Genomic DNA, 19,315 nt, shown 5'->3' on the forward strand with positions numbered 1-19,315 from the left:
GTGATTGCATAGCCTTTCTATAGGAGAAAGGCAAAAATATGTTTTGTGCTTCGCAACTAGTATCATACATCCCATTTTACAAGATTCCGATTCACCTCTTTATTGCGACCAGAAAAAATTCCGAAATATGCCTATTTTTTCGTGTTCTACAGTGGTGTATCCCCTTAACATGTTGAACATTTTTTACAACATTGAAAAAAATCCCAGAGCATAAGAAGGGGCTATAGTTGGTCTCCTCCTTTTCGCACGTTGTTTGGATTGCGGATTGAATCGATGATACAAGTTTTCACTTATATCACTGAGTATCGCTTCAAGTTATATATTGCGGCGCATTCGCTACTAATCGAGCGGAATAGTTAAACTACATTGTGACCCACTTCGGTGGTACGACTTGAATGAATAAACAGGCTTATTCAATTCTGTTCTGATCGCTTACGTCTCGGGCCATATGTAAGTAACACGTGCCTGTCATTCTTCAGGTCATTTTATTATTAGAAACTTATTAGAACATTTCACATGTATGTTAGATCACTACCTACCAGTAAAATACAGCTGCTGAAGCCTAAATAAATATACACAACATTCGGAAAGCGAGACAAACATAAGGGTGGGTTGTGTTTTAGTTTGCCGATTCCATTTTACCACCGGGCGATATGGATCGTGTATGAACAGAACAGTGTTGTTTTTATTAACAAAGTTAATCGTTAGACAAAATTTATTTCATGTTGGGCTTTGAAGCTTAGGAGGAGGACTTTCTCGTCCGTTCCAATGGATTTAATGGAGGTGCTTAGCTAATATCAACACAACTATTTATTTTAAAATGAAGTGGACGGTACTTGACAAAAACGCAGAACAGGTCTCCATTGTGTCATGGATTCGAAATATCATTTTACATCGCATTTAGATTATTCTAAAAGAATATTTTTGGACGCTTTTGAAGTAGAATACTTCTAACGTTTCAATATGGGGTCCCGTTTCAAAAATTTCAGTTGAGAAATTTTCCCAGGTTTGAAATGCGAATATCTTCCGTTCTACTGGACGAAATCGCAATATTTTTGCACTATCTGATCGGAAATTTGTGCACGTATTTCGTATTAAATTTCGGAATTACTGCGACTACTATAAATAAACCAAAACAAGGATTTTCTTAAAATCCTTCGAAAACAGCGAAGAAAATGCGCAATTTGCCAGCATATCCCACGCAGAGTCGTCAAAAAGGAGCATGTAAGCGTTTCAGTACATACGGGAATGTTATATATACAGGTCACGCAAGCTTGTTTTGTATCAGTGGGTGCTTGCTTACCACACGAGCAACATGCTCGTTCGGACGGTACAATGAGCGGTATCATGTTTGCGTTCCCTACCAAGCGTCATCGCAAGGTTCTTCGTGATAAAATCCAGGGAATCAGCAAATCCGCCATTCGGCGTCTGGCTCGTCGTGGTAATGTAAAATGAATTTCTGATTTAATCTACGAATGCTGATGGTGTGCAGGAAAATGTCATCCGAGATGCCTTGACCTATACTGAACACGCCAAGTGCAAAATCTCAATGAATGTCGTCTATACTCTGTAGCGGCAGGGACGCACTTTGTATGGATTTGGAAGTTGAAAAGGTAGAACTCACTTGTATCATTATAAAAAAGGCCCTTTTCAGGGCCACCAAAATCATTTCAAAGAATAAGTTTGCATTTTCTGTTTCATGGACTGTTTCTCCCTGGAGACCAATTTGAGTTAAACCCTAAATTATGATTTATTTCAGTACGCAAATTGCAAATATGGTCAGAAAGAAACTGGAGTGAAGTGGAAAACATTTTTACTAGGCGCATTCAAAAAAGGTTTCAATTATCAAACATTTTACCAAAGTGCCGTATTACATTACTCTCTTTACCCTGAGTGTTTGATAATCTCCGTATTGGAAACACTATTTCAATTTTGGTCTTTATCAAAAATATGTGGTCGACCAACGAAAGGGTGGAGCTACGAAGAACACATATTGAGAACAACACAAAAAAGGACGAGCTTACATTGTGCTGTAGTCAAGTATAAAAACTGAGCATGCTGTTGCTCACGCTCAGTTCGTTTCCAGCATCAGCATGCAGCAGTTCGTTTGCAGCATCTCCCGCAAAATTCAAACCGCCGTCCGTTTGCTGCTGTTAGAAGAGTTGGCCAAGCACGCCGTCTTCGATGGCACCAAAACTGTTATCATATACACCAGCTCCAAGTAAATTTCGAACACTGCCCAAACAAAAGGTCCTTTTCAGGGCCATCAATTTATCGACAAAGAATTAAATTGAAATTTTGTTATTGCAAGCATCGGAAAGTGGCTTGTCAAGAGCGTTGTATGGTAAGTGAGCCACTTGTGAACGATACCGTCGCTTTCAAGTAGAATGGCACAAAATCAAAAGTTATTTGTGATTTAATGATTCAATTTACAAAAATCGAACGTTTTCTAACCTGCTCTGCTGTTGTATTGAATGAAAACCTTCGATTTTTGCGCTGATTGGAAATAGTTGTGACTAATTCTGTAGAATGTACAATTACTGAAAATAACGGATTTTGTGAAAGCTGTGGTTGGTCCGTACAATTCGATTCCAAGCAAGCCAGACTAGTTTTCGTTGGAAGGTCCACCTCTGACAATAGAAGTAAACTATTTTATTTTGAATTCAACTACAACTTCCTTGAAAACAGCACAGCTAAAAAACTTTTGGGAAAAACGCGCAAACCAAAATTTTCCACTATAATGGAAGCTGCCTGTGCCCCGCCGCACAGCATCATCAAGATTGATAGTAATTCAAGCCGGGAGGAAAGAGGTTGTAAGGCAATGGAAAACGAAAATTTCATTTATATCTTACTAGAATATAATTGGCTGGTCCTGAAAAGAACTTGTTGGTTTGTGGTTTATTTTGGGTCACAATTTAGGCCTGCTCGATTGCTGATAGCTGTGAATTTCTCGCAGGGCGACAGTTTCTGTTCAGTAGTGATGAGGCTTCCTGACGCCAACCGTGACTGGGGCACTTTTACACGGCCTTCGTTGCTTACTGCTCGCGGGGAGGCTTTCCTCCGGTGGACTTACGAGCGGTATGTTTGGTACGGGCCATTTATCAACAATGAATCGAATTGAAATTTTGTTATTACAAGCATCCGAAAGTAGCTTGCCAAGAGCGTTCGATGGCAAGTGACTTGTGAACAATATCGTCGATTTCACGTAGAATGACACAAAATAAAAAGTTATCATTTGTGTGTTTGTTTACAGTTTCGTGTTTACTAGGCGCATTCAAAAAAGGTTTCAATTATCAAACATTTTACCAAGGTGCTGTATTACATTACTCTCTTTATCCTGAGTGTTCGATAACCTCCGTATTGGAAACACAATTTCAATTTTGTTCTTTATCAAAAATATGTGGTCGACCAACAAAGGGGTGGAGCTACGAAAAACACATATTGAGGACAACACAAAAAAGGACGAGCTTACATTGTGCTGTAGTCAGGTATAAAAACTCAGCATGCTGTTGCTCACGCTCAGTTCGTTTCCAGCATCAGCATGCAGCAGTTCGTTTGCAGCATCTCCCGCAAAATTCAAACCGCCGTCCGTTTGCTGCTGTTAGAAGAGTTGGCCAAGCACGCCGTCTCAGATAGCACCAAAACTGTTACCATATACACCAGCTCCAAGTAAATTCCGAACACTGTCCAAACAAAAGGCCCTTTTCAGGGCCATCAATTTATCGACAAAGAATCGAATTGAAGTTTTGTTATTACAAGCATCAGAAAGTGGCTTGCCAAGAGCGTTGGATGGTAAGTGAGCCACTTGTGAACAATATCGTCGCTTTCAAGTAGAATGGCACAAAATAAAAATGTTATTTGTGTGATTTGTAGACAGGTTAGTGTAATGATTCAATTTATAAAAATCGAACGTTTTCTAACGTTTCGATATAGGTGCTCCGTTTCAAAATTTTCGGCCAGAATGTTGCCTGTTTTTCTAAAAGTGAAAATCTGCTATTGTACTGAATGAAAACCTTCGATTTTTACGCTGATTGGAAATAGTTGTGACTAGTTGTGTAGAATGTTCAATTACTGAAAATAACAGATTTTGTGAAAGCAGTGGTTGGTTCATACAATTCGATTCCAAGCGAGCCAGACTAGTTTTCGTTGGAAGGTCCATCTCTGACAATAGAAATAAATTATTTTATTTTGAATTCAATTACAACTTCCTTGAAAACAGCACAGCTATAAAATTTTCCACTGTAATCAAAACTAGTGCCCCCGCCGCACAGCATGATCAAGATTGATAGTAATTCAAGCCGGGAGGAAAGAGGTTGTAAGGCAATGGAAAATTTCATGTATAATAATAATACTTTATAATTGGCTGGTCCTGAAAACAACTTGTTGGTTTGTGGTTTATTTTGGGTCACAATTTAGGCCCGCTCGATTTCTGATAGCTGTGAATTTTTCGCAGGGGGACAGTTTCTGTTCGGTAGCGATGAGGCTTCTTAACGCCAACCGTGACTGGGGCACTTTTACACGGCCTTCGTTGCCAACTGCTCGCGGGGAGCCTTTCCTCCGGTGGACTTACGAGCGGTCTGTTTAGTACAGGCCATGTAGCGAAAAATGCTGATCTGCTACTTCTCTGATGCTGGTAGTAGGACGACGGTTAAACGCTCGTTTGCGTGCCTTCATTCATAAAAGTTCAACAATATTTTCAAAGAATGTTGCAAATTGTCAACTGATAATTCAAAAAATACTCCAAATAAACTATGAATGTGCTAAAGTCGACAAAATCGCATAGAAATTGCTTATTCCAGAGCAGAATTTACCGGTCTAAAGTGTATTCTACTTCACTCCGGTTATGTCTCTGACATTACCCACCCATCTTTTTTCTCAATCGCGTTATACTAACTACCTTTCCACACCTCTAGCACACTCGGTTTCATTTTATCTCCTGCTAGAAGATTATGAATTGGAGCTTTTCGGAATAATTTAATTATAACGGTCGAGCATCACGGCGGATGCTACTCGCAATGAAACGAAGCACAGCATACAAAAACGTGCTTCTGTGGCAGTCTACTGTTACCTGGCCATCCCGAGCTAAGGAACGCATACCAAATGGGTGTCTCCCCAATTACTGGTGCTCTCCTTTCCGTGTAAAACTTACCACTTCGCTAGTCTTTATGCTGAAATGCTAGACCAATCTTTGGCTGAAGTAGAAGCACAACCCTCGGAGAAGACGCTTAATGTGCTAAATGGTTCTTCGCACACAATGTTAGCATAGTATTTATATGTAATATATGTCGGATGATAGAATTTCACATGTATTAATTAGTAAATGAAAATAATAATCTTTGAATGTCAAAATTTGCCAAATAAACAAGATAATTAAGAGCGACACATATGTTCACACATCATATGTACTGTGAAGCTCGTTTTATGTGTATCTTAGCATATAAAAAGATACTAGCTGTGTTATATCGTATGTCGTATTGGGGAAACATTAATTGAATTTAAACGTTAATCTGCAGTAGAATCATGTAAAAATATTCACAGCAAAAGAAAATTATAGCATATAAACGATCAGTTTACCAACCTGTCTCATAGCAGTCAAGAATCCTTGAGGATTGAAAAATCCTGTCATCCAGAATACCTACGGGTTGAAAAATTAAATAATGGTAAATATTTTATAATCGTTTTGTTTTCGAAAATAATGTCACCTTCGGACGGTCACTGTTGATCCAGGTTCGAAATTGTTGATTCCTCTCCAATAGCTCGGTATACCAGAATCCTAGCGTGGTGGACTCCCAAGAAATCTTTGTTGTTGTTGTAGAATAAAAAATCGATTAAATCGATTTTAAATAAACAAACAAATAAACAAACATCGATTAAATCGATCCAATACGTAACAATACAAAAGTGATTCATTATTATAAATCAAATATAATTTATCTGAAAATAAAAAAACAAGATGAGAATCCTTGAAGTTTAATGTTGATCCTGTCAATTGATGGCAACTGCTCAAAACTAATAAGAAAAGAATCGTCTGATCTTGTTCAAACTAGAAACTAAAAAAGTCACTCTACCCACCGCAGTTTTATTTCTTTTTACTGTAAAACGATGTTCGTTGAACTGGACAATCAAATATTGCCAAATTTAACAAAGAAGGCGGGTTGTGTTCTAAGTGAACAACGTTCTAAAATTTAGACGAAAACGTCTTATAACTTCATACCGGTCGCCTAAATGTAGATAATGATACGACTGCCGAAAATTTCAAATACTTCCGAAAGATACGGGCTGCTGTCATGATTTTCAGTTTGTTCGGCCTTTCATAGTAGTTTAAATAAATTTCTGAAGTCTGCGATTTTTTTAAGATAAAGTAAAAAGTTAGTATAGTTCCCTGCATTGCATAAAAACTTTCAATATTACTGATCCTATTAAAAGTCTTATGTTAGCTTTTCTCCCTACAGTAAGAACATTTTTGAAGTAGTTGACTGCTAAATAGCCCCTCCTTCCAGCGATTGTATCCTTCGATGGCCAACTCATCCAACGAGGTCACAGATTTGATCACTGTTCTACAGCGGAATTGCAAAAGTATCATCCCGAAAAACGATAGCTTCAAAATGTTAATAAATAGTTTGAGTTGCGATGCATTTGCATTATGTGAAACTTGGTTAACTACCGATAGAAATCTCAACTTCCATGACTTTAATATTATTCACCTGGATCGAGACACCCCTACGGAGGAGTGCCTTTGGGGATCAAAATCCTTCTACAGAATTAACTTTCCTTCAATAACAGGTATTGAAGTTTTCGATTGTTAAGTTGAAACCAAAGGCAAAGTCCTTTGCATATCTTCCATATATATATTCCCCCCCAACACCGCGGTTGGGCACCGACATCTCAGAATCCCTACCTGCACTGCGACTAGTTTTAGGAGACTTTAACTCCCGTAGTGGAGCATGAAATTGCCTCTATGATGATAACCGGTCTTCGTTGATTCACGATCTTTGCGATAACTTTATTTTGACAAATTTTAAATACGGGTTAAATGACACAAATTCTAGCTTGCCCAGCACGCGGAACGCGCCTTAGACTTGATCCTCTGCTCAACATCGCTGCGGTTAAATTGCACGTGGAAGGCAATCTCTGATCCCCACTGTAGCGACCACCAGCCGATCGCAGTCTCAATCAATATCGGCTCAAGGCCATTGAAATCAATCAATATTTCGTATGACCTCACACGAAATATAGATTGGATGAGCTATGCTGCCGCGATATCCGACAACATCGAATCTACTCAAGAACTTCCTCTGGAGGAAGAGTACAGCTTTTTGGTTGGCTTGATTCTCGACAGCGCGAATCAAACTCAAACTAAACCAGTACCAGGCGCAAACATACAAAAAAATTCTCCCAATCCGTGGTGGAAATAGTTCTCAGTTGTGTGCGTGGAGAAGGCCACCGCGCATAAGACATTCCGAGACGACGTGTCACTCGCTAGCTATCGACAATACGCAACGTTAGAAACGCAAATGAAGAGTTTGATGAAAGCCAAGAAACGTAGTTACTGGCGCCGGTTCGTTGACGGATTATAGAGAGAAACATTGATGGGCACTCTTTGGGGCACGGCCCGGGGTATGTGAAACCGAAAACTACAAACGAGAGCGTGGAATATTCAAACCGTTGGATATTCGAAGATGGCATCAGTGAACTTAGATATTAAGGGGGCTATTGATTCAGTTTCTATCAACACAAGCACCGTCTTTCAGCGATTTCAAACAACTACTACTTTTTACTAAACTTGTTGTTGGAAAAGCACATGCCCTTTTCGTATGGTGACTTATCGACATCACGATTTAGTAACATTTACCTTTCCCAGGGCTCATGTCTAAACCCCCTGTTATTCAATTTTTATGTGAACGACATTGATGGATGACTTGACAATTCCTACACGTTAAGGCAACTTGCAGACGATGGCGTGGTTTATGTAACGGGACCTAAAGCTGTCGATCTACAAGGACCATTACAGAATACCTTGGACAATTTGTTTGGTTGGGCTATTAAGCTGGGTATCGAATTCTCCACGCAGAATAGCTCGGTTTTCTGCGTGGAGAATTCGATACCCAGCTTAATTTTCTAGGAAGTTGTATTTTCTAGAAAGCGTGAACCAGCACTACTATAGCTTCTATTAATGGGTCAAGCTATCGCTCAGGTCTGCACAGTAAAATATCTACGGCAGTGATTTTAAACCTGGGGCCGCGGACCCCGCGAAGTCGTTGCTGGGAGTCCGCGAAGATAAATATATTTTCTGAGTGCATATTGAAGTTTAAGGTCTTGCTTCCTAGCAAACTGAAAATAACATTTTGATAGCATACAAAGTCGATGTTTATCAGTGGGGGTCCGCGGAAACCCAGTGTGATTTCTAAGGGGTACGTGGTATGAACAAGGTTGAGAACCACTGATCTAGGGGACTGGTTCGACTTGAAAGGTACTTGGCGATGCCACATTAGATATCTGAAACAGAAATTGCAACAAAGGATCAACTTTCTTCGTACAATAACCGGAACATGGCGGGGTGCCCACCCAGGAGACCTAATTTGGCTTTACCAAACAACGATACTGTCGGTAATGGAATACGGATGCTTCTGCTTTCGCTCCGCTCCCGTCTCAAAGTCCCGTCGAACGTTCTCCCGTTGAAAAATCGATTTTGGGAACTCGATATCTCGACCCAATTGGTGATTAAAAATTTCGAGAGGCTTGTTGAGCTAAATTCTCAAACCCATTCTCATATCCCAGTACTTTGACTACATGGTACAGAACATAAACCCTTCTTTTTATAACCCCAACCTGCTCATTTCTCAGCTACTTTGAAATCTGCTGTTTTCTTAGACACAACCATGAAGGACGATATTCGTGGAATACCAGACCACATACGCCCGCAAGTGGTCCCCGAAACCTTTTACAATAAATTCCGCACGGTTTATACTTTTATACTGACGGATCGAACCTCGAAGGGCGCACTGGCTTCGATATTTTCAATCAAAAGTCAATCAATCGCCACATTCTACAAACTCAGTGATCCTGCTTCAGTTTAGGCCGCAGAACTGGCTGCTATTCAGTATATCTTTGGAGTCATTGATACATTACCCGCAGACTATTACTTCATCGTTTCGGTTAGTCTCAGTTCCATTGACGCTATTCGTTCGATGAAACATGGAAAACACATGGACATTTTTTGGGTAAAATACGGGAGCTACTGAGTGCTTTATCTGACGAATCTTTCCAGATTACCTTGGTGTGGATCCCTCTCATTGCTCCATTCCGGGTAATGAGATGGCGGACTCTTTAGCGAAGGCGGGTGCATTAGAAGGTGAAATTTATGAAAGACCAATTTGCTTCAATGAATTTTTCAGTACTACTCATCACAGAACTCTCGAAAGTTGGCAAACATTGGCTACACTCGATAGTCCCTAAGGTATCTACGAATCCTTAGAGGATGGAGGTGGGTCGTGACTTCATATGTGTGATTTCCCGACTCGTGGCAAACCGTTACACGCTGGATAAACTTCTCCGGCGTTTGGACGCGTGGATAGTCGTATCTGCGCTTGTGGCGACGGCTATCACGATGTCGACCACATTGTCTGGGCGTGCACAGAGTACAGTTCCGCCAGGTCTCGGCTAATGGATACCCTCCGGGCCCGAGGATAACCACCCAACGTAACGCTGCGTGCTGTCTTGGCAGTACAGGCGTACAAGTCGTACCGTCGACGATCTGCCATAATCACCAAGCTAATTTCGTCTCTTCTCTGTATATCGCTGTAAATACGATGCTGCAATCCTGTCTCACTCAAGTAAACAGGTCGTTGTTAGCAAAAGTGAATTTGATTCTGTATCCCTTTATTACCCCCTGTTAATTCTAAATTTCATTCTCATTCCTCTGAAATTTAAAACTAAAGTGTATTTTTTATTATTATTTTTAGTTTCCCACTCCCCTTTTTTAGTCTTAGTGGATTGTTCCCCATGTATGTTAAACTTTACTCCTAGTTAAGATAGTCTAGAAATTGTCCTTACCTTTAAGATAATTTAAAAATTGTTCCTTAGTTTTTAAATGTAGTTTTAAATCTGTAATCTTCTAGTTTTAAGAAATTTAAAATGTAAAATACGAAAATTGGAACCTTGAAGCTGTTGTGTAGATCCACTGAATGTACTTGAGTTTGAGTTTCCAGGACATATGCCGAAGGCCATGCAAGCTTTCTTGATCCTGAAATCGATGTGAACTGTCCAATTAAGTTTTGAGTCAAGAATTACCCCAACGTACTTAACTTGATCTGCGATAATAATTTCAGAGTCAAAGAACTGTTGAAATGGAAGAGCTCCGGTTGTAATCCTTCGTTGCGTGAAAAGCACCATTGATGTTTTATTTGAATTAACTGACTGGACTGCAAACTCAATTATCACATGGCTACTATTCAGCGCGCTGAGATTATTCGTGTAATCTTTGTGAATCCGGTAACGGAACTTTATATCATTATAACTGGCCTGCAGTAATGCAATTACGTATCCGGATTTTTGGTTCTCCATACATAGATGAACCTATGTTTAGATAGCCGAAACTCGAGGATATTGTTCCTAACCCAGTGTGCTAAACAGCTGTAGTTTAAGCCGTATTCGAATGATAATATCTCTTCGGAGGTGTTGTAGCTCCGTTATCTAAGTATTTTTTCGGGGGACTTGATGTATCAGTTCATCGAGAAGTATCTTTTATTCTCTGGGGAGTGAAGAATTCTTCCGTATTGTCTATGTTCGTGTCGTTATTTTCCTTATTCCTAACCTTACTACTTCCCTAATACTTCTCATCAGGAAATGATGAAAAGCCATTTGAGCCAGTCGCTACTGATTCCTGATCGCTGATGAAATCATGAATATGAATAACGCTACACACTTAATTTTTTCTGCCGAATCTCAGCTTTTGTGTAACTTTTGCCAAAATCAAAGATCTCAGTGAAAGTAACATTTGATAGCTGAGACTCGGAAAATATTTCACCGAAAATCAGTAAACAAATTCCACTTTACTGAGATATCAGTTTCCAGATTAGCTGACTACACTGCTGTTGGGAAACTGCCGAGCTGAATTTAGTGTGTTCTCTGCTAGAATTCTGATAGAAAACATATGCATATAATTTCACTTTGGCGTTATGAGAAATTACAGAAATCGCATACAAGCGCCTGCAAACAAAAACATCATTGTTTAACTCTCGGCTCTTTAATATAGTGGGCATGTGCATCCCCTAATCATGAACAAAAAAATAACCAAAAACTAAAAATGCTGCAATAACCCAACCAAACATTCAAATGTAGCGTCTTGAATATTTTTGGCGACAACCCTTTTTTAGGAAACACAAATATTTCTATGAATACGAGGCTCATTTATCTTTATTTCATGAACTTGGTAACGACTATTGTAAATCAGTTCAGTTCAGTGTTTTTTTGTGAATCTTTGAACGGAAGTTTTCCGTGCACGATTTTCCCATTTATTTTTACGATCACAAGGCTAAAATTCGAAGTAATAAGTTTCGTAAAATTGGTTAGCCCCTTTTGGACGCCACTCGAAGGTTTGGTTCAACTCTTACGTCCCCAACTCCCATTTCATTTTAATATTCAAAATAATGGTTCTCATCCGCGTTCCAACCAAATTTGATGCGGTTTTTTGGGAACGATCACAAAATTTGCCCATTATGATTTTGTAAAACAAACGCAAAAACCCTCAAAATGGTCTCCAGTTCACTTGTTTTGCAAAATTATAAAGTTTGACACCCCGCATGACGGGGTTTTTTGCCTTCCTCAAAGGGGAGTAACCAGTACTCCCAACGATATACCCAGAACTACACACCAAAAAAATCTGAATTTTATCGTTGACGTAATTGCAAACATGACACAATTCAACAAACCGTAATTTACGATATGACGGAACATTACTGTGTTCCGTTTAATTTTACATGAAACATATACTTTGCATGCGCAATGACATAAAATTACACTTCCTACCATTCAGAACAAACGCTGTATGTGGAGTAAAATTACATGATTTACGAAATTAAACGTCATGTAAAATTAAAATCAAATGTAAAACTAAGTTATTTTTGATGCTCGTATATGTCAGGGTCAGGAGACGTAAATTTACACTATTTTTTCTAGGTGTGTATGGTCAGTTCTGGAGAGGTGGCCTTGGTTTCTAAAACTGGACAAGTTTTGTGATCTTTTTGAAAAATCCGCATCAAATTTAGTTGGAACGCGGCTGCGAACCATTATTTTGACAATTAACATTCTCAACGAAACGGGGTTGGGGACGTAAGAGTTCATCATATTTGACCAAACCAAACGTTCGGTTACATGCATCATAATATTGTATTATTAGAAGAGATAAGAGTCGCATTTTATTGTAAACCATCACTTAAAAACGGTGCCTGAAAATATTTTCGAAAAGTCTTCTGCGGATTAGTGATCCACAAGTACTAGTCAAATTTACCTTTTGCCACTTTTCCGGTATGCGTGCATCATACATAGCGTCCAGCGATTGCCGTAAATAGTTGCTCATCACGATGGTTCCATCGATGGCCAGCTTCAGGTCACACAAATTGGTGTAAACGGTGTTGATCACACGCTGCATGCGGTCGACTTCCTGCCTGTAATTGAATTGTTACTGTAATTGCTGCGAGCTAAAGGCAGGTCGTGACCTGATTATTCGTCATCATCAATCACCCACACGATAGGTGCGGTGCAAAGTCGAGCAGTGGGCTCGGTGCCTTTCCCTGCCTTCCCCTTACAATAGTAACTGGCTGAAAAAACCCAGCCCTTACCGTTTCTATTTTTATAAATCTCCAAAAAGTATATATTTTTTTCTACCAAATAGAAAAATCGATATATAAGATAGCAAAATCAAAGCTGTAGTTATTATTGCGGACCTTAATAATATAAGAGAGCGACAACTAATGAATTGATTTTTACTGGAAACCCATTGTTCGAATAACTCACTCCATTCGGTAAATGGAATCGACCAGGATGGCAAATGAAGCCAAAGACACTAACTATAGGCAGCAATGATCAAGTTTTGATAAATCCCACACGTCGTGTACTACCCATAATCGCATATTCGTCCCGTTTTCTATGGGATTTCCTATCTTTATGGGACTGTTTTGTGATCATAGACAGTGTATACTTATAAACAATAAATACAAATAGTGGTTTAGGAGTGACCACAAAGAGTAGGATTCATTCTAGACCGGATCGTTGGTGGAATTAGCTATTGTCTTTGACCACATTGGTCGATTCCAGATGCCCTGAAGTTCGAACACGTATTCTAGGTACAACGTACTAATTCGTGAATCAATTCATTTTTATTTACTATTTTATCTGTAAAAGCTATCTGAAACTCATCTTTCAAGTAAAAGTAAACATAGTGACCTACCTCAAAAAGATATTCATCGGCAACAACGCTCCCATTCGGGTTAGCGACTCCTTTACCTCGAATGCCACATACTGCGGAGGAAGCTTCCTCAGCATATCATTGGCCAACTGACAGACGATAGACTCCCTGGTTTCTCCAGCACCACCTCCGCCTTCCTTCGGTTGCACGCTGAGAATTGTATCTAAAATACCCTTTGCCGTATTGATCTGATAAGTAATGTCCGCGTTTGGATGAAGCCCAAACACCTCCGGGGTGTCAGTTGTGGGTAACTGGTTGATATAATCGATGTAGGTTTGAATATTTCTCGAGTTGGGTACACGATAACCGCGGTAAAATTCAAAACTTGGTGTCAACAAATGCTCCGAGAACCAAACCTGGGTAAAGGTGGTCAGTAGACGTTTGTCAAAATCATCTGTTACCCTGCCACCGTACATGACTTCGCCGAGCATGTAGCAAAGCGTTTGCCACGAGACACCCTTCTTCGGATCCATCTCGTCGAGATGGTTCTGGATAAACTGAACGCTTGCAGAAAAGTCCGCAGCGTTAAACTCGTACGGTATGTTCCATCCAAGCGGACCAAATTTGCGACGTTCCTGAACGACGCAGTGCAGAAATGCTACTGTGTAAAGCAACGGTGGCCACTGAGTGGCGGATGTGTAATCTAAGTAATCTTGCGTAAAGGCAAGGTAACTGCGCTTCAAGCTGGCTCGGATTCCCTGTGGTGGTTCGTTGGTGAACTTGATCGCCATTTGGAGCAAACCTATTGGAAATTGCGGGTGCGTTTCTGTGGTTACCCACAGACGGAAGGAATCCGCCACGTGCTCCGTTTCGATCAGAATATCAATAATTTCATTGCAGAAGGTTAGCGATAAATGTACGTTCTGCAGCAACAGCCAACCTCCCATGGACATACAGTCTGTCATCAATTTTCGAGCGTGATACTCTTGCCCTTGACCCATGGAAACCGTCTTCAGCAATATTCCTTTCGATTTTGCGAGTGCCGCTATCTGCACAGTGGGATCCGAACCAATGGACAAGATACAAACTAACGGTGTTCTGGGTTCTGATTCAACCCAAGTAAGTTCCAAATCTAAAATATGCATTTCACCATATTCCTTTCCAAGTGAAAATTCAATGTACCGCCTAGCCTGTGAAATAGTTCTATCTGGACTCCACGAACGGATAAGTAAAAGCTTCCTAAACACATCCAGCTCATGTTCAAAGTCACAGGGAATTGCTTCCATCTCTGGTCTTTCTGTCTCATACCAGAGCCTCCAGTCTCGCTCGTTATACTCGATCTTTTTCAAAATTCCATGGAAGGTTTTCAACTTACTTATTTCCACCAAGTTCAACCAGGTTATGTCAAGAATCCATCGGAAAGGTTTGGGGGCAACTGCATTTAGATCCAACGAGGCGCCACCTTTAACAAATGCCATAAACTCGTCATGGCTTATGTTTCCCTTCTGGTAGTCGATCTTTATGGCCAACATGAGCGTAAACAGTTGTTTGTGTCTTTCGTACAAACTTCGACTGGTAAAGGCCCACACTTCGTAGGTCAGGTATTTTAATATTATGTTAATGCGCTCCTCCGTAATGTTGCTTTTAGCTGACTTTGTAATGGAGTTATCAAATATATTGAGAAATTGTTTTAGCGAGTTTTGATACATCACGTTCACATTGGACATTTCAACGATCAAAAAGTACAGAATCGAACCACGTGCTGCAACCGCACGGAACTCTTCCCGAGCAATCATTATCTTTTTCTCGGTGACCTCGGCGATCTTCAACTTCTGGTTCACGTCTTCCGCTGTTGTTTTGGTCTCCTGAAGAACCTCAATCAAAGCCTCGTCGTCTACTAGCGAACCCTCCGTCGAAGTCAATCGAAGCAGTAAATTACCCTCCAACTCTTTCATACTTCGCTGATTTTTCATCACACTTTCAAACAACTGAACCCTCTCCGATTCCAGGTCAGCTTTTTCCATCAGGATCACTCGTCCAAGCAGCTGATCTTCCAAACCTCTCATAGTCACGGTGAAATCAATAATTGAAGTTTTAGAACTGATCTCCGGGCTAAACGGAGGATTCGGTAGTTTCGTCGTGATGTACAACATAAAACCTGGCATAACATCGCATTCTTTATCACCCACCAACACCTTTTCCATCGAGCCAGATTTAATGAAGTTTTTCTCCAGCACATTGTCTATGACCGGATCCAACTCAATTCCAACATCCTCAATCAGCAGTGGACGCCCCAAAGACAGACTGTCCTCCAGATGTGTTCTAAAGTACTTGTGATTCAGCGATGTGATCTGCAGCTCATTTTGATCCTCCTTGCATTTGATCCAGATCTTACCCTGACTTTGCGGATCGATCAGCAACGGATAGCTGCTGGATTTGGTAACGATCAATGCATTCTGAATGGATAATTCGTCGTTCGGTAATCCCTGCAGGTTCCATTCCGAAATAGTGGCAGAATCTGTCAACATTCCGATGATACTTAGTCCTGTCGTATACGGGATGGTTCGAGTTTTCAGGATATTCATCCAGGTTTGGAAAAGAGTTCCCCTGAACTCTTGGTTGTAAGGGCCACAATAAGACAGGAATCCAGTAGCTAGCAGGACATCGCCTACCAACTTGCCGAGTTGAATTTTGAACTCTTTACTTTGCTGTGTCCAGCGGGCTTTTTCTCCGCCGAGTCCGTTGATCAGCGCTGTAGCCGCGGTCATCTTGCGCAAGCAACTGTTCGCCGCATCCGTCAACCGTTGTTTCTCCGAAACAGCAGCATCATACTGATCCTTGACTTTCTGCAATGCTGCTTCTCGTTCTGCCAGTTGATTCTCAGCAGCCGCCAGATCGTCCATGGCGATCTTGAGACGAGCTTCCTGCAGCATCAAATTTGCCTTCAACGGCAACACTTCCTTGTTCACCCCATGGAAGAATGCCATAGCTTTGGTCCAAGATAACAATCCAGCGACGTCGCCACACACCCTTCTTGCAGTGTCCATGTTGTAATCCTCCATGCGGAAGTAGGGCTGCAGGTGCTCGATCATTTCCTCGTTGATAGTATCCTTCGGATAGTTTTGCAACTGAAGCAGGAAGGTAGTGCTGGCCATCATTTTCAGTGACTCCTGCCACGAAGGTTTCGGAGACGGTGCGCTCGTGTCCGCTATTACCGGATGTAGCTTACGTTGGAACATTATCAGCACACAATCCATGATACGCATGATCAAATGCGGTGGTCTGCCAAGCTTGCGAACCGTAGCAATGTGAGCTGGTTTGATAGTATTCAGTGCTGCTTCAGCTTCCTCTAGGGCTGGTTTGGCAGCTTCCAACTTTTCCTCAGCTAGGGCCTTCTCTGCGGCTATGTTCTGCACCAACGCTTCGGCCTTCTCTTTAACCACTTGTACTTGATTTTTGAAGACTTCAGCTTGCATGGCACGTTCGGTTACTTCCACCAGCACACGTTCCGCTTTGGCAGATGCTTCCACCAGCTCTTTTTCCATATGAGCAAGATCTATTTTCAGGATTTCAACAGATTCAGAAGCTTCGGCCAGCTTTTCCAGACCAGTATCCATCTTCTCCGCTCCGTCGCACAACTCCTTGTGTTTCTGGGTATAAATATTCTTATACCCGGCGATAAAATTCAGGTACGACTTGGGAGTAACATGCGTTGCTCGCCGGAACCGTTGGTAGTACTCCGATGACGTCACCGATACTATGTCTTGTATAGTTCCGAGAGCATTCACTAGCTCATCCTTCACCTCCGCTGTGCACTCAATGGAAAAATCGGTTAAAAAGTGTCTGGCAACTGCAACCAGCGCATCTTTCGGCCACGGCTGGAACCAGTCTACGGTGCAACCGGATACCAGTGCCGGGAACCGCATAATTCTGCGCCGGAAAGTTTCGCCGACCGGAGAGAAGCAAAAGACCACGTGAAGATGGTGACAAACTCGTTGCAGGAAGTACTCCATTACCGTTTCTTGTGTCACGTTCTTCTTCTGGTTCTCCCGCTTCATCGTAGGTGTCAGCTCCGAGACGATCTCCGTCTGCTCGTCCCGGTTGAAAAGGTTCGAAATTACCCCTGACGAAAGTATGTTGTTCAGATATTCGAGGAAGCTTTCCTCTTTAACGTCCATGTCGGTGAAAAGAAAAGTAGTTCCTTTGCCTTGTACACCACAAGATCGGTACAAGAGTTTCAAATCTTCAAGAAAGTTTGCTACGTTATAGGAGCGTGTTAAACTGATCTGGAAGGTCTTGTATCCGGCGATGAACGAAGCAAGTTTAGTAAGCGATTGCTTACCGGATCCACCTACGCCCACCAACATTACATTTCCCCTTGGGTGACGGATGATTCTTGATATTTTCACCAGATGTAGCATGGCATCCGGGAAGAACACCAGGTCCATTCCCGTACCACGGATCATTTCGTTGAACTGCAGTAAGAACATTTTGAGTCGCTCGCGCAAGATTTCGAAATCCGATACCGGTTCATAAACCTTCGGCAATTCCATATCTGTTTCCTCACCTTCTTCTCCAGTGGGTTCAGGAGCATCTCGCATAAAATCTACAAACACCGGGCTCGATCCTGCCATTTCTTTGTATTCTGGCCCAAGTTCCTTGTCCAACACCGTCAGCATTTCTTCCAGGAACCATTCCGTGTCCGACAACGATACAAAACGATCCGCGAACACTCGGGTACATTCATTTTTCCACAGCAATATCAGTACTGCTTCAGAAATGATCACTGTCGACAGAGTACCGATCATTCCTTGCCATATTCGGGATAGATCTCTCAAGCTAAATATGTAGTGAAACTTAGCGGGAGTAGGTAGCAGCCGTTCTCTGGTATGCTGCCATAGTGTTCGGGTTAACGGTACTAAACGCTTCACCAATTTTCGTACCTCAAGCGAGAAACCACGTTTTACATTATAGTGACCTTCGCCAAGTGTTCTGAAGATCGTATCTATCGATGTATTATCGGGAATGTTGCAATTAAACACGCTGAACTGCCGTTTTAGTCGCGAGGGTATGTCGCTTCTGCCACCTCCTGGCAAACCCATAGCCCCAGCAAACTGGACGTCCACGATATTAGTAAACTCGCCCGGCTTCTCCAAACTATAAAAACCTCGCATATCCATAGTCTGCCGCACGATCTCGTTAGTAATCTGATCACCCCATTCGTTAATCTGAGGCATATTGATGTCGTCTATAAAAACCAGAAGTTTCCGACCACCACTCGGTCCAAACATGTTACCCAATCTCTTTTCAACGTAGCTTTCGATCGTTTTCTGAAAATGATACGGGCTTGTCGCGGACGAGAAATTAAACGACCGTCCCATGTGAACTTCCGAGTTCAGCTTCTTCATGAAGCTCTTCATGATAACGGTTTTGGCCGTTCCTTGCTCTCCTATGAGTAAAACTGCTTTTTCCTGTTTCACGATCACATTGATCAAAAAATCGATTCGAACATTATCCACAATTGGAATCAGTATGCTTAAATAATCCGGCGTTGAATTTTCCGGATAGACGTAGGGCATCACTAGAGTTTTCCACAACTGCCAACTGCCAGTGGCCGACACGAAATAGTCGAATATCGTCGAGTCTGGCTTTTCCTCCGAAGCAGGGAAATCCAGACTGCGAAAGTTTTTCTTAATATGTGCGTCCAACTTAAGACGGTCCGCGGAGTTGAGGTACGCTCCGATACCCCACGCCAAAGCAAAGATATACAAACGATGCAAGTGCTCCGGCGTACAAGCCTCATCCTTAGTTTTGGGAACCTCATCGTCGCCAATGTCGTCTAGCATGAAAAGCAGAGGGAGAAAGAGAAAACAAAACCAGGTCAATTGCATTTGCACTGCAATAGCGATG

At 41.5% G+C, this 19,315-nt stretch overlaps 1 protein-coding gene across 1 annotated transcript in view; it reads right to left on the reverse strand.

Moving 5' to 3' along the window:
* Positions 1-19,315, reverse strand: part of LOC131696087 (dynein axonemal heavy chain 5-like) — a 71,304-nt gene that overhangs the window by 7,166 nt on the left and 44,823 nt on the right. The window contains exons 11-14 of the mRNA XM_058984620.1: positions 13,448-19,244; positions 12,509-12,665; positions 5,703-5,798; positions 5,579-5,635 (exon numbers count right to left, since the gene is read on the reverse strand). Coding sequence (XP_058840603.1) covers positions 5,579-5,635; positions 5,703-5,798; positions 12,509-12,665; positions 13,448-19,244 — 6,107 coding nt within the window. The remainder of the gene's footprint in view (positions 1-5,578; positions 5,636-5,702; positions 5,799-12,508; positions 12,666-13,447; positions 19,245-19,315) is intronic.

Source organism: Topomyia yanbarensis, unplaced genomic scaffold (assembly GCF_030247195.1).
Source record: "Topomyia yanbarensis strain Yona2022 unplaced genomic scaffold, ASM3024719v1 HiC_scaffold_7, whole genome shotgun sequence".
In the NCBI taxonomy this organism is placed as follows: Eukaryota; Metazoa; Arthropoda; class Insecta; order Diptera; family Culicidae; genus Topomyia; species Topomyia yanbarensis.